This window comes from Corapipo altera, unplaced genomic scaffold (genome assembly GCF_003945725.1).
Source record: "Corapipo altera isolate COAL_440 unplaced genomic scaffold, ASM394572v1 63, whole genome shotgun sequence".
Taxonomy (NCBI): domain Eukaryota; kingdom Metazoa; phylum Chordata; class Aves; order Passeriformes; family Pipridae; genus Corapipo; species Corapipo altera.
Window position 1 is genome coordinate 4,482,834 of NW_020884928.1, and position 15,164 is coordinate 4,497,997.

At 41.4% G+C, this 15,164-nt stretch overlaps 1 protein-coding gene across 3 annotated transcripts in view; it reads left to right on the top strand.

The window, feature by feature from the left end:
* RSU1 (Ras suppressor protein 1) overlaps positions 1–14,020 on the top strand; it is a 104,826-nt gene extending 90,806 nt beyond the window's left edge. For 2 of the 3 annotated variants that reach the window (XM_027658657.1, XM_027658658.1), the window contains exon 9: positions 13,547–14,020. In XM_027658657.1, the coding sequence (XP_027514458.1) occupies positions 13,547–13,649 (103 nt within the window). In that variant the 3' untranslated portion in view covers positions 13,650–14,020. The remainder of the gene's footprint in view (positions 1–13,546) is intronic. The other variant, XR_003530188.1, reaches the window with a different exon arrangement.
* Positions 14,021–15,164: the final 1,144 nt, after the last annotated feature.

Consider the following 15,164-nt stretch of genomic DNA (forward strand, 5'->3'; position numbering starts at 1 on the left):
ACTATTTATCTCTGGGTTTCGTTTTAAGAAGAACCTAGGAATGTTGAACTGTTGCTGTTCTAGCTAATGTTGCCATCTCTTTAGAGACATTGTTCAAACTGCAAGTTACAGAACTGAAAGACTTAAAGATAAGAGGAAGAGTTTATGTCTTCACTGCCTGTGCAGGTATATCTTTTACAGCTCAAGTGCTGTTTTCCTGTAAAATCCAAGGCACAGATTTTTTTTCTGGGTGAGTTGAGATCTAGAGAACTGCCTAGCTACATCATGATCAATGCAGCTTTGTCACTGTGAAGTTGTTATGGAGAGGGAGCAAACAAAAGCTACTTCTTCTGCAGTAAAAGTCCCATTTTGGCAGTAAAGCAAAGCATCAGGCAGAGAGCTGATACCTAGTCTTTGAGTCATATTTTAAGTCCCACTGCCTTTAGCTAAATCCTAGTACGTGAGCATTAGGAATTCAGGTGCAATCTCAAGCATGCTAGCACAATCGTGGCAAAAAGGACCAAATGTTTCCCCTACATGGGAGGAGCCCTGAGAATCTCGAACCTTATCAGTCCCTTTTCTGAGTCCTGTTCTCTGGAGCATGTGCTAATCAAGGGCATGAACTGTCTGGAAATGCCATTAGAAAGCAACTGGTCCACAGTGCAATTGTTCAACTGAGGATGCATCTATTCTCTATCTGAAAACATCTGTTGGTTGGCTTAGAGCACTTGAGCAGTGAGCTGATGGTAGCTGGGTGCTTCAGTGAAAATACAGCACTGTCTCACTGATGAGTGCTGGAAAGTATATTACCTGAGATAAGACTGAGGGAAGCAAGCCATCTTCTGTGTATACCCTCACTTTGGCATCAGGCAGCTTTCTGACTTTCAGGAACTCAAGTTTATAATCTACATGAGCCCTTCTCTACTGATGCTGCTCATTTTGATTGTCATTGAATAGAAGAATGCAGGCAAATTGCCAAAATTCTCCAGGGTCTGAGTGTCTGCATACAACTGTTGTGTCTAGGCAAAGTTGGTATTTATAAGGGCTCTGGAGTGGTGAAGAAATGAGGCATGCTATGAGGGAAAAGATGTTTTAGGCCTTAAAGAGGGATTGATTTGTGGTTATTATTGCTGCCTTTGATCTGCCAACAAGGATCTGAAACTAATCCACCAGAGCAGCACAAGTTTGATATATAAAGCCAGATGGAGATGCCAGAATAGGTTATGCCTGCTGTCTTTGACACTGCCTTATCATGAAGTGATAAAACAGGTATTACAAAGCAAAGCAAGCAAGGGTTAGGAGCGTGTGCGCTGCAGGAATGCTGCCAGCTGTGTGAAGTGACTGCCAGTTGTTAAAGCCGCTGCAGGATCAATTAGCCATTTGCAGCATTACCCCAGCCTGGGGAGAGGCTGAGGGGCCCGACCACACAGAGCAGTTGCTGGCGCACAGCATCAAACATCTCTGAGTGCTTCCATGCTAAATTGAGGGAGAAGAAAATGCAAAGTCCCTGTATTTCAGTAGTCCCACAAGCATGTATAGCCATAGAAGTGGAAAACATTGTTTGTATAAGGACTTTTACTCATCATGCATTCATGCCCCAGCTATGAAGTGTATCAAAATTAATTTCATTCTAAAATGTGCTGTAAGCAGTGAATATGGTGCAGCTGCTGAGATGTTGATGGGATTTTACCACTTCTGGTTTAATGTTGTTTAGAAATTAGAGCACTTTGAGGCTTAGTATAGCTATTAGTTCTCTATAGATCTCATCATTGTCTGAGTCAGCAAGCTTGTTGCATAAGAAGAGCTTTATATGGATGTTGGATCAATTGGCAGTGAGTTGTCAATAAATGTCTCCTAGACACTGCAATTGACAGGCTAATGAAGTGCTTTTTTGGTGACGGCTGTTGGCAAATCTTTTGCCACTTTGCTTTTCTTACTACTGCATTTCTCATAAACTCACTCTATACCACAAACTTTGGGAATACTGGGATGATTTAGAATCACAGAATCATGAAGGTTGGAAAAGGCATTTAAGATCATTGAGTCCAACCATTAGCACAGCACTGCCAAGTCTACCACTAAACTATGCCTCTAAGCACCACACTTACACATATTTTGAACACTTACAGGGATGATGATTTCACCACTTACCTGGGCAGCCTGTTCCAATGCTGGACCACCCTTTCAGTGAACAAATTTTTCCTAATATGCGATCTAATATCTATCTTTCACAAGTAAGGAGTTGCATGTTTTCTACCATCTGTGCGTATTCAGGGATTTAGCAAACATGTTAGTAGCCTGTGTTTTGAGGAACCAGAAAGAAAGCACCAAGGACCTTGTTTGCCCTCCCTGCAATGTGTTTTCCAACATGTTTCTAAGGAGATGCAGAGTAGGTGATCTGCAGCTTGTCCTCAAGGACTACAGCCTTGACTTTGGCTCCCCATTGTTGCATTCTTTCTGCCTTCATTGCTGCTGTGTCACTTAGACTGATTCAGTGCAAGTGGTTTCAGCTCCAGCTTCATGTCCCTTTTCCTCTTACCCAGACACAGGTGGAACCACTGGTTTATTTTACATCACTGTTGAAGGCTCCCATGGGTGCCTTTTGCAAATATCTGATGAGTAAACTAGTTCTTGTCCTTTAAAGTAAAAGTTCTGTATTCGTTCCTCTAACTCATGACCATTCGTAAGCACCAACAATTTAGGATAAGTGCTGCCTACCTATAGCAAAAGGATGTTCAGCAAAACCAGATCGATATGCATAATCCCACCTTCCTTGCAAGAGAAACTATTTTGGTCAGTGCATGCATTAAGAAGTCACAGAGTGACTCATTGGCCCTTGATGAGAAAGCATAATTTTCACTCCACTGTTCATACTCAGCCTAGATGTTGTCCATATGTTGTTTATAGTTTGGAGGTTGTGAACCACACCTTGCCTTTTTGCTTGCATGGGTAATTGACATTAAAGGCCAAACATTGAACCCACTGAAATCAGAAGCAAAACTTGTATTGATTTTGGTGAAATCAAAATCAGGCTGACATTATATTGCCATTTCATCTTGACAGACATTCGGGGAGAAGAAAGCCTTTCAAAAGGCTCTATGTTCTTCACACTGTGGACCTTGAAAGACACTGAAAGCAGCTTGGGAAGTCATGTGGATTGGATGACAACAGAACTTACTGATGTCAGTATTACTGCTGTTTTCCAGCAGGATGGTCAGCTTCTTGCTTTGTAAGAGAGAAGAAAGCCAGTGTAAAAATCTGCAGTGGATTAGATATTTTCCAAGGGATAAGGATTCACATAGTAACTCAGACTTCTTATCTCACCCACCTCATCGAGCACTATGGAACACAAATCTAGGAAAAACACTACTGTCGAGAAAACATAAGTATATCACAATTTGTTTCTGGTAGATGAAGGGAAGCCCAACCCTTTGCTCAAGGTGTTAATGGCATGAAAAACTATTATGTGATTTTCTTGTTTTAGAACCACCTCCAACTATAGGCAACTTTGTTTTACACAACAGAACTTTAAAAAAGAGGAGAAACTAAAAAAGAAATGGTAAACATTGAAACAAATGTTAGTGTCTTGTGTTACCTCAGGAGCTGGTTCAGTTTGCTGATTGCTCAGTTTCAGTGTGGTCTGAGTAATGAAAAGCTGACTAGTGAGCCTAATTTGGGGTAATTCCCTGAGTACTCTTGAAGCATAACAAAGCCAGAAAAACTCTAATGAAAAATAATGGAAAGGTAGCTGGGGGCTTAACTTATGATCTCTGCTCATTACAGTAAGAGGCATTTTCATTGCAGTGTTGTCATAAAGATTATTGGCTGCCACATAGCATAGGTCCCTCCTGAAAAGATTCTGGAACAGCTTTGTTGGCACAGTAAAAGCCATGGAAAAACACCAAAGATTTGCTTAAAACCCAGTAATTCTTTGCCAAGTATTAAGGATGTGATGCTTTGTTCAAAACTGACTGTAAAATGAGGTGATACCTGGCTCCAAATCCCCCAGATCCAGTCTTACCAGACTACAGCCCCTCAGCCTTTTTGGAAGCTGATCCTAACATCCCTTAGCCTCTCCAGTATCCAGGATTCAGTCCATGCCAGTGACCAGCTAGCCTGACTTGAACTTTGATGATGGGTCATGCATGCATGCTGTCAGAACAGAAAGCAGCCACACAGAAGTCAAGAGTTTAGGCAGGACAAAGTGAAGGTGATTTGGCACAGAGCTCAGCCAAACAAGTATGCTGTCCTCCTCCTGCTTACACACTATTGACCTCCTTTATTTCCCCCCAATCCTCTCTCCTTTTCCCTACACTTGTTCTCTGCCATCCTCCTTGGTCCCTCACTTCCACTGTCTTTGTCTGTCCCCATAAGAATTCATAAGTCCTGTATAATACTTAAACATTCTTGTTCAATCCCAAGTCTCCCTCTAAGCATCCCCCAGTAAATCCTATGCCCCCTTATACTGTGTGAGCTCCCCAGAGCTCCCCAGAGCTCACACAGCCTTCTTGTTTTGGGTCATGCAATTGGGTTGTGTGGCAGGACCGGGATTTAGTGCGTCCCCTTCAAGGGTCTCAGAAGTGGCAATTCAGGGCGGTTAGTTTGGTTGAACTCCCCACCATGACAGTGTGTCCCTCGTCACTGTTCAATCTTTGTGTCTGTTTTAAGGAGCCATTGGAGAGCTGGCCCTGCAGCCACTTGGGATGGCAGAAGCAGGAGAGAGATGTGAGCCAGCCCAGCAGAGCAGGGCTACTGTATAAACCCTGCGTGGGGGGAACTGCAGTCCCTGAATGTTCTTCATGCTACTGCCAATGAAATTGGTCATTGTCAGTGTGCAGCAGAGCAGGCTTAGATTAACTCAGACACTTCAATTTTGCTTAAAAAAAAAACCAAAAAACAAGGAAAGAAGAGTCTCTCTATCGGTATTTCCCCAGAGTCCCTTCTATACATTTTATTGGTACAGTTCGTCTGGTTACTGGAAAAGAAATACATACCTGCCAGACACAGAATAACTTAAAGAAAGTTCCTTGGCTTGCACTTAGCTATTTTTACCCTCTGTTTTCCTTTTTTTAAATGTTAATTAGATGCACAGCAAAATGCATGTAGTAAATCAATAATAAAGATTATGTAAGGGGATTTATCTGAGCAGCAAGCCCCTTAGTGTAGCATTCAGAAAGGAAAATGAGCACTGTTCTACTGAAGCCCAAAGGACTCCATGTGGACAAGAGCGTTAAAATAACATAAGAATGAAGAAGACTGTGTTCAGCTGGCTCCAGGAGGCTGTCTGTGCTGCAAGCCAGTGTGTTTTCTGCACCATGTTTGCTACCTGTCCGGGGTTAGTTTGAGATCAGATCGGTGGCCTTGAATGTGGTCCCAACAACATGGTTTGGAGAAGTGGAGCAACTGTTGATTCTACTACTAAATGCTTATGAATTACAAATACATAAATAAAAGGGCTATGATGATACAGAGGACTTCAGTGAACACAACATACTTCTTTCTCACTTGAGAAGTCTTTTTCCTTCTTGGTCATGCATTTTTCTATCCAGCTGCCTGTGCTGGCTTCTGCCAAAGAAACTGAGCCTGCTCGTGCAGATTCTGTGGCTCCTAATTGCTTTTTATGAATTAGGTGGAGGATGTCATTTTTTCTAGTGGTTACCTCAGCCCTCAGGGTAAACAGCTGATGCCTATGTCTGGCACTAAATTGTTTCTTATGGTCATATATAAATGGGAAAGCACCATTTGATTGGTGAAAACAAGGGGAGAGATATTCCTCTGCAGTCTGTGGGAATTCTCACCCTTAAGGACTTCAGGTTCTGACCTATGCAGTTTTTCCATGCCGGGGTGGATTCAGGGACTGGTTTGCATGTGTAGACTGAACAAGTCATCAGTCCATTTGAAATGGAGCATGAGAAGGGAGATCAGCCCTCACAGATGTTCTTGAAGATGCGAGTACCGGGTGAGAAATTCTTGATAATTGAGATAGTCTCATAGGACTTTCCACGTGCAGAAACAAATTGTTCTCTCTCTGGTTGTCTCAGGCTGCTGTTTCATTTTACTGGGCTAGCTGTTGTTTTTTTTTTTTAATCAGCATAATAGATTATCTAGATGAGATCTTAATTCCTGTTTGTCTCTGTTTTGAAAAAAATAATCATAATCACACCCTCTTCTTTCAATCTCTGTGGCAGTTCCACAGAGGGCCCCCTTGTGTGTCTCTTTGACTTTGTAGCATGGCTGAGATTTTCAGTGCTGGGCTCCCTGGGTGTTAGATAGGCCTGACTTTCAGAAACCAGATGCTCGTGTTCCATATGCTTTCAAAACCCTCTCTGTCAAAAGCCCCAGATCTTGTAAAGTCTTTCAGGTTGTATATGCAAAGTCATTAGCCAGCTTTGCAGATCTTAGCCTGTATATTTTCCTTTTAAAAAAATCTTTTTTTTTTGCTAGGCTTCTATTAGCTTCCAGCTGTGCTTCCCTAACAAGCCTCACATTTAAAGTACTTGTTTCAAAAGGCTGCTAGCCTCAGAGAATATAAGGAGAAGGCTTTCTTTTATTATTGTGTATTAATTAAAGAAATACCTAATACCTACTTGGAATTCCCTTATGGAAAAAAAATTAGTTCTCCTTAACATGCAAGATGGTGAGTTCAAAGAAGTAGGGATTAAATTAACCATTTTAAGAGCAGATGGATCTACCAGAATTAAAATTATCTAGCAATTGGCAGCCTATAGGAGAGCAAGTGTTTGTAGATTATAGTTACCTCAGGTGAAATCTCCTCCCACAGACACATCTCCCCTGGTCAGAGTCTGTCTCTGACAGTAACCTGTAGGGATAGAGGGTGAGAAACATGGCAGAGTCTTTCTTTTCTTCAGGTGTATAGAGCAGTAAATGTAAAGGGGATAGTGGAGGGATCCAGCAGAAGGGAGCCCTATGGGAAACAATGAAGTGGCAGTAGGAGACCCATGGAATGGGTAGGCTTATTTTGGAGGGTGCGCAGTCACTGAGACAGTGAGCTCCAGAACAGTTTTTTCGTTTATTGAGATTTGAAGTGTTTTTAGGCAGAAATTCACAGTAAGTCAACTTTGGACTGTGTGACTCAGCAGAGTCTATAACGTAAGATGGCTAACAGCTTGTGAGAGTGTGCAAAGTGGGAAGTGGTTGCTTCGAATGGACTTCAGCTAGCATTTTAAAATAGCTAAACATGAATGTCTGCATGTCAGCCAGTTACCCACTGTCCACTGTAGTTGGTGAAAATGTTTAACAGGGGAATGCAACTAAGCATCTCACAGCCGGTACTTGTACTTGATCACCCAAAAAGCTCTGTACTCCAATGGCTCCATTAGCTAGATCTCCACTGACTGGGAGACTTGGGCTTAGCTACCTAGCTCTCTACCTCTACTGAATCCTTTCCTTCTTATCTAATTTGGGCTCCGAAAAATGAAACTAATTACAAAAAAAGCTAAGCCAAGATGGGAGGAGGTGATCAGTTCCCCTACTGAGTGCCTGTGGGCACCCGGAAAGCACTTGAGGGGATTAGGGATTTTTGGTGATGCAGAAAGGCTCTTTGAAAGCTGAAATGCAGGACATAGTGGGGACTGGGGAGAGTGATGACAGGCAAAGTCTGACGGAACTCTGGGTTGTGAAGATTATTGGCGCAGATGGAAGGAATGGAAAAATAACACCAGTTATTACACTTTGGAGTGTTTCAGGGCTGGGTTCTGTGGTGTGTGGAGATTGGGGCAATCTGAAGCATTAGATGTACCAGAGTCAGTGGGCTATAGATGAAGGCAAACCGTTACAGACCTAAAAGTAGTGGAGCTGTTTCACAGCACATTAAGAACTGTGGATTTAGTAGCCCAGAGGCCCTTGCAGTATAGCACGTGGCACTGCCAGCACCTGCCCCCTTCGTCCAGCCAGTGCTGCCTCCGCTGCGGAGCATGAGGAGAGAGCTGGTACAGAGCCTGATGAAAGGCCAAAGATGTGGCTTGTTGAAGAAACTTGCTAGAGCTTGTTCAGATGATGAATATTGCTGACACTGCTGCCATCTGCTCTCAGAGCACTTGCAAACAAGGGGCAAAAAATTAGCTGAATAATATGAGTCACTCTTGTCTGTTCTTTCTTATTAAGAATCCTAAAACTGCAGCTTGCCATCCAAGTGTAAGGAAAACAGATATTTGTTTCATTTAGCCATGCAGTGGTCCTCTTCATTGAAATCATCTAACTTATGTCATACAGAATAAAAACATTACTGGTAAGCTACCAAAATAATATGACACTTGCAAAGTAATTTTAACCTCCACTGTTTTCTCTCACTAGTATGTTACCGACAAATTAAACCCCAGTATCTGTCCCTTTTCTGGGAGAATATGTGGTTTGGGAAGGTGACGTGTTAGAAGCTCTCACAGGAGAAAAGGCTAGTCCCAGTCACTCGGAGGGGATACCAGAGCAGCAGTTAACTATGCAAAAAGCACTAGGGTGAAAGCACCTCTCTGTAAGTGCATGTGAATTGTAACTAATGCAAGGTAGCCAACATGTACCAGTCATGCAAGCACTTCTTTCAGCTTTGGGTTTCTAGTGATATTACCACTGATTTAGCCTTTCCTGTCTCCTGCTTCAGCAGCTGAGGCTTGGGACCGTCCTGTTGAGGTCACTGTAAATACCCACATTTGAAGCTTCATCTGCGCACTAAATATCTGCCTGATCCTGAGCTCCAGCTTTTGAAAAAGCAAGCTGGAATGTTTCACCTTTGTTTCCCAGATTATAGTACATAGCTGGAGGTAGCATCTCTCTAGGATTGTATTTAGCTGTGCAGTCCTTTTCATACTGCATACTCAACCCTGTAGGTCTGTTACAGACATAAAGTGAGAGCAGTGTATTTCTTATGGCTCGATCTCGAAATTCTCTTTCAAAATGCTTGAACTGAAGAAAATCAATGTGTGCATCAAATACTTTGCAGTAACTCCCTAGTTTACACAAGTTTACTCTTCATCTCTGGGAGCATGTAGCCCTCAACTAGTGAGCATTTTGTTGTACAAGAGAGAAAACTTGGAGACAGTTGTGCTGAAGGTGGTTTTTGAAACTGACTCTTTTGAACTTTATGAATTTTAACTGTGGTTCAGTTTTTAAATTCAGAGATTTTGGTAACAAGACTCTATGCTTTCAAGTTACAAGGCTCCATGCCTGATTTTATGCTGTAAATTGCAATATTTTGCAATTTGTATTTTAATTTAGAAGGATCACCTACTTTCCTAAATACTTAAGTAATGTGGCAGGCTGTGGTTATTGATTCTCTTGGAATGTATTACAAGAAAGCTGTATTCACTCTTTCCTCTTGGGAATGCCCCTCCTGAACTGCATGCTTACTAGTGACAGCTTAGGCCCCTGATACATAACCAGAGACCTTGCCTAATATCCTTGCTACTACTTAGGGAATTTTTATTAAGTAAAAACATCATTAAAGTAGACAGAATGATGAAGTTTAATGAGCATCTTTCTCACTTGACATTGTTAGTTTTGCTGCTGCAGCAGCCGTAGTGCTCTTGTTTGTTACTTCCAGTGGGGCAGGTGGAGAATGCAGGGAGATTTTATGTTTATATCTGCATACAAAGAAACATTTATGTTCATGAGATATATTTGCTTTGAAAAATATATACGAGGAAAGAAAGCAATTGGAAGTCTCTATCTGAGAGCTTTCAGTCTTGCATGTAATCTCCCCTTTCACTTTAACATGAGAAGGCTGCATGCAGTACTGTAGCTGCTAAGTCTACAAAGGTTCTTCAGTGTGTGAGCTGTGGTTATAATAACTAGCTTCTGACTGTTACTGCAAACTGCAAACATCTCAAATATTTATTTGCACTCCAGATTTTATTCTTCAGCAGAGGTTTTGGCCTGTGAGCTGTCCTTCTCAGAGCAGTACCAGCTCCATAAACAGGTGACGTTTCAAAATCTCAAGTGGGAAGGTGCTGCCGTGTGCTATCAGCACTTATCTCACAAAACTGCCTTGAAACGATAGCCACAATCTGCCTCAGTATTCCTTGGTTTCTTTATGAAGACAGTGTGCTGTGGCTAAGGGTGTAGTCATGCAAACAGCGATGTCAAGGTGCCATCTCCCAGCACATTACCATCCGTCAGCCGAGCAGCACAGTTGTCTGTGTGCATGTCATAAGCTGACCTCCGCTGCCGACGACGAGGTGCAAGTGTCTCTGCCTAACACAACTGACTTTGCATTGATGCAGAGCAGGAGCGTGTACACAGTTTGGACACCTTGGCTATGGCTACTTCTGTGGCTGCATCATTCCAGTAGGTATTGAAATCATTAAAGGCTGTGTGTGCAAATTTCACATCTATTACAACCAAAGGGTTATAGGTTCTTGTGGAATTCAGGTAGTTACTTCTCTGTGCAGATAAGCTCCATTAGTTTTTTTCTTTTACTTTTTTTTCCTGTGCGTTTTTTCCCCCTTGGGAGCTATGGAAGTGGTGTCTGTTATTTTACCAAAAGTTCATTGAAAATTTTGAGTTCTCTTTTCCCGAGTGTAACAGAATGCAAATTCTGTCCCAGAGGCATTATCACAGTCATTATTGTATTTAAATGTTGTTGTGACACCATATGTCTCCTCATATTTGATGTATGCAAACACAAGAGAGAGACCCTGTATGTGAAGGCTTGTATAATCTAAATACATCTGATCCTTGCTCTTTGCTTAGCAGACTCCTGTGATAGACTGTAAAGCACTCATCTCCAGTTGAGACAGCAATGTGCGCTGAAACTTCCTTGACATTTTGCCAGGAAAACCTAAGTAGATGTATTCGATTTGCTTATTTCAAACCCAGTAATTATTTTCCTGGATGAAACTTCGGTGCACATGATGATAGAAGTGGTTGGACGTGAGAATAAATAAAAGGAATGTGAAATTTTCTGTAGATGCCTTCAACTCATGTACATCTATTACTACTGGAGTATTTGCATGGGGCAAAGGGAATCACTGGAGCACCAATAGCACTGAACATTGTGAGGAGCAAGTATCAAAGAAATACCAAAACTCCATCCAGGTAAATTGGGATTCTTACATACAGTGACCACTGGATCTCATTTCACAGTCAAAAGGCGTTACCCACGTAGACTTCAGCAGAACTCTGAAGTTCATTCAAAATTGTCAATATTCAGTTTCTGCACTTGGAAAGCATCTGTGTAGTCAGTAGAATCCCCACCACACCCTTTTGCTTCAGGAAAAGTTCACTACCAGAGCTCTGCCAGTTCACAAACTTTGAACATTTGCACTGAGAAAGGAAGAAATGAGAGGCGTAACAAATGCCAAAAGGGTCACCTGAGAGGGAAACTCACGTGAAGTTTCCAAACCAAAAAAAGAAAAGCCTAAGCAACCTGTGCAAAAAGAGGGTATGTAATAGCTGAGAACCACTAAAGCTATTTCAGTCCTCTCTGGGTTGGCACTAACAGGACAGAGGAGCTGTGAGGCAGCAGGATGTGGAAGACAGGACAGTGACAGGGGACTTCTGTTCCCATCTGTGAAGGGGTTTTGTGCTCAAATATGGTGGACCAGTGGATTCTCTGTTAATTCAGTGCTTAAAATCCCAAATGAGGACTTTGTTATTCTATGAAAAAGAGCCAAAAAACAGCTTGAATGTTAATTTAGTATTTAGCTAACTATTGGTGTTCACAGATTTGAGTATACATTTCTACTTCTCTGTTGCTAACTTCTTGGAGTTACAAAATTATTGCTGACAGTGGTTCAAATGCTGCATTGCATATCGTTGAGAACAAGATACTGCTTGTTCCCTGACATTTTCTACCCTGAATCAGTCTCTTATGGGACAACCTCCTTGAATATCACTTCTGTGCTCTTCTACAGTGATAGTATTTCCTAATACCAAACCATCTCCTTCCATATACTCCCTCCCTCAACTCACTTAATGCCTTCCAAAACAGGACGGTTATTTAGGATAGATGTTTGATTAGTATGCATACTGTGTACTTGGATAAAATACAGTCCTGTGCTTTTGGGGCTCTATCTCTTATGAAATAGAAGAAAAATATGACTGTTGTAGCTAACACGAAGCATGTAGTTATCACAGAGGGTCAGGGCTCTCTGCATTCGTCAGGAAATGGCACCTGATCCCTTGTTGACAGTAGGTGAGGACACGTATAAAATTTCAGTAAGGTGAAGTAATGTCGTAGTTTACAGTTGTATTTTCCTTGAGCAAGGCTGTTTTAGCTACAGTACACCTTGACTGCAGCCTGCTTAGCAGTGTGATGTAAATCTTCGGCTGCTGAGAAGGTGAAAGCTAGCACTTCCTCTCCACCCCACCCTACAGGAAGCTCTAATCCCACTCCATGGTCTAGGAACCACAGGGTTGCAGTATCTTCCAGATACAGCAAAATAAAGCTCAAAGTGGGTGATAGCTTTTAACGTCCTGACGTATAATTAGAATAGTAAAGAAAAGAATAAAGTCACAGAATCATGAAGGTTGGAAAAGACTTCCAAGATCACATGTAATGGTGACTTGGGAAGACAAACACCATCACTCTGAACGTCCTCCCCTTCCTTCTTCCCCCAGCTTTATATGATGAACATGACCCCCTATGGCCTGGAATATCTCTTGCATCAGCTGGGGTCTGCTGTCCCAACTTTGTCTCCTCCCAACAACTTGTGCACCCCCAGCCCACTCGCTGGTGGGGTGGGGAGCAGAAAAGGCCTTGGCTCTTTGCAAGCACTGCTTAGCAAAAACAAAAACATCTCTATTATCAACACTGTTTTCAGTGCAAATCCAAACCACAGCCCCATACCAGCTACTGTAAAGAAAATTACCCCAACCAAATCCTGTGAAGCGCGTCTTCGAAAAGCGCATTATGTCAATAAGGGAAGTTAAATTTGAGCTGTGTTTATTTTGGGTAGGTTTTTAATTTAGTTTAATCGGGATTACTCATAAATTATCTATCAATTACTGTGTGATATTTAGCAAGATCCTCTCAGCCATGTAGTCTATTTAGCTTCACAGTGAATGCCAGTGTCTTAATTGTAGGATACTTTGTCAACATTTAATCAGTGGTACTTACTAATGTGGCATTGATGTGTTGGTAGCTGTCCCAGTGCTATCAATCATGTGTGAGCAGCAAAGGCTGCTGTGACACCATTGCTCTCTGTCACATTATCAAGCCCTTGGGTTTTCTGGTTAGGGATGATGCTCACTCTGCTCTAAGCAGGCACTCTATCTCTTCAGTTCAACCCAATTTTTATCATTGTCTACTTGAATACACGTCCTTGCAGCCTTCCAAGCCTTAATCCCATAACTGCAGAATAAAGGTTGCTAGTTTCTTAAGGCAAAACTGATTGCTCCTTCACTGCTCCAAAGGCCTGCTCTTACTGGTGTTACTACCCTGAAAAGTCACGAAAACCCAAATGTTAATGACTGCAGCGAGATCTAATAGAAAATTCAGTGTGTTGAGACAAAATGTAGATCTTACTTTTTTTATTTCTAGTAACTAGATGCATTGTTTAACATGCTGCAGAGTAAAATCCTGTATCACAATTTTTTTTGTCTCATTTCCTTACAGTCTTTATGGCAGACACATGCAGGCAAACCCTGAACCTCCAAAGAAGAACAATGACAAGTCAAAGAAGATCAGCCGTAAGCCTCTGGCAGCCAAGAACAAATAAGTGCCTGGCTTCTGCCTCTGTTTTTATATCTTTTACATTGCTTTTGCATGTGCTTATAATATTCCTTCACATCTCCTGTTGCTTATAAGAAAGCAGAGACTAGAATTAAATGCAATTTACTATGTATACCGCTTTAGAAGGTACTGCTAGAGGGATACAAATTTATATATTCTCCTAATTATGGTCACATTTATGTAACCATTTAATACATCACTGTCGAACATATTTTAGCTTTTCTATTTATATGTATATTAATGTCCTCTCTTCACATGTGTCACATGCTGTTAATATCAGGGGGTTTACACCTATATTATATGATATTAAATTTCATATTGTATTCCAATTGATTTTAATAAAGTTTTTAATTTGTATTGTTGTTTTGTTTTTTTAAGTAGGACTTCTGAAATAGAAAATTCCTTGAGGAACATAATGTGTCCAGTTTCCTGTAAGGTGTTCATTTCTTCTGTAGGAATGTGGTAGCATTTTATCTGATACAAATTAGTAAAAATGCAAGGCATTTTGTTTAAAGAGTGAAAAATTTTAATCAGTTTCTTTTTTTTTTTTTAATGTTGCTGTATCTTGCTCTTTTTGCCTTGAAGGTTATTTTGAAATCAAAGAGTAGGGAAAGGGAGACAGGAAAGAAAAAAAAAATTGTCTTTGTAAAGAGCTGCCAATTGCCAGCCCCAGTTTGGGGAAGAGAACTTTGTCATTGAAGAAACTGGTAATTCTGCCAATTTTTTAAGTGATTTTTTTTTCTTTAGGCAGAAAACCCAAATAATGTGTTTAATCTCTGCTGAAAGTGCTTATATTGAAGAGCTATTCCAAATGGCTTTTGAAAATGCCACAGGTTCTATATTTGTCTATACAAAGCTGGCACTGCAACCAAGCTCAGAAACTGCAAATTGTTCAACAGCTCAAATAGCTTCAGGTCTTACCAGTGGGGAAGGAAAACCTAAAAGCCAGTGATTTCCAAACAATTTTAGTCTTAGGAGAACAAAAGCTAACAAGGGAAGTCAAGAAGCAAGAACACATATTCATACCTAGATCGCTCATGTTGGGACCTTCCTGCCTTTGATTTCCAGTTCCATGAATTTCATACTCGAGCAACCCATTGAGAGTCGGCTGCTATCCGGACAGCAAGCTGGGAAGCATGCCCAGACTGCCGAGACAGGCCTGTGGTGTTCAGTGGGAGAAGAAAAGGTTTTAAATATCTCATGCTAGAAGTGATACCTTCTGCAAAAGCCATTTTGTGTCTGAAGATTCTATTATCAGCACCATCCTCTCCAGCGCATTTAGGATTACCCCAGCATTTAAGTAACATGGTTGCCTTAGTCTAGGAATAAATGTATTGACATATATTTTGCAACAGATTTTTTGAATTGGCAAGTGGGGCTAGGAAGTTGGCATCAAGCTTTAGACACATTTTAAGTGGTCTTCAGTACTTTAGAAGAATGAGGCAGTCTTGGTAGGCAGATGGAGAATAGTAAAAATGGTAGACTTGTCAGGAACAGTCAA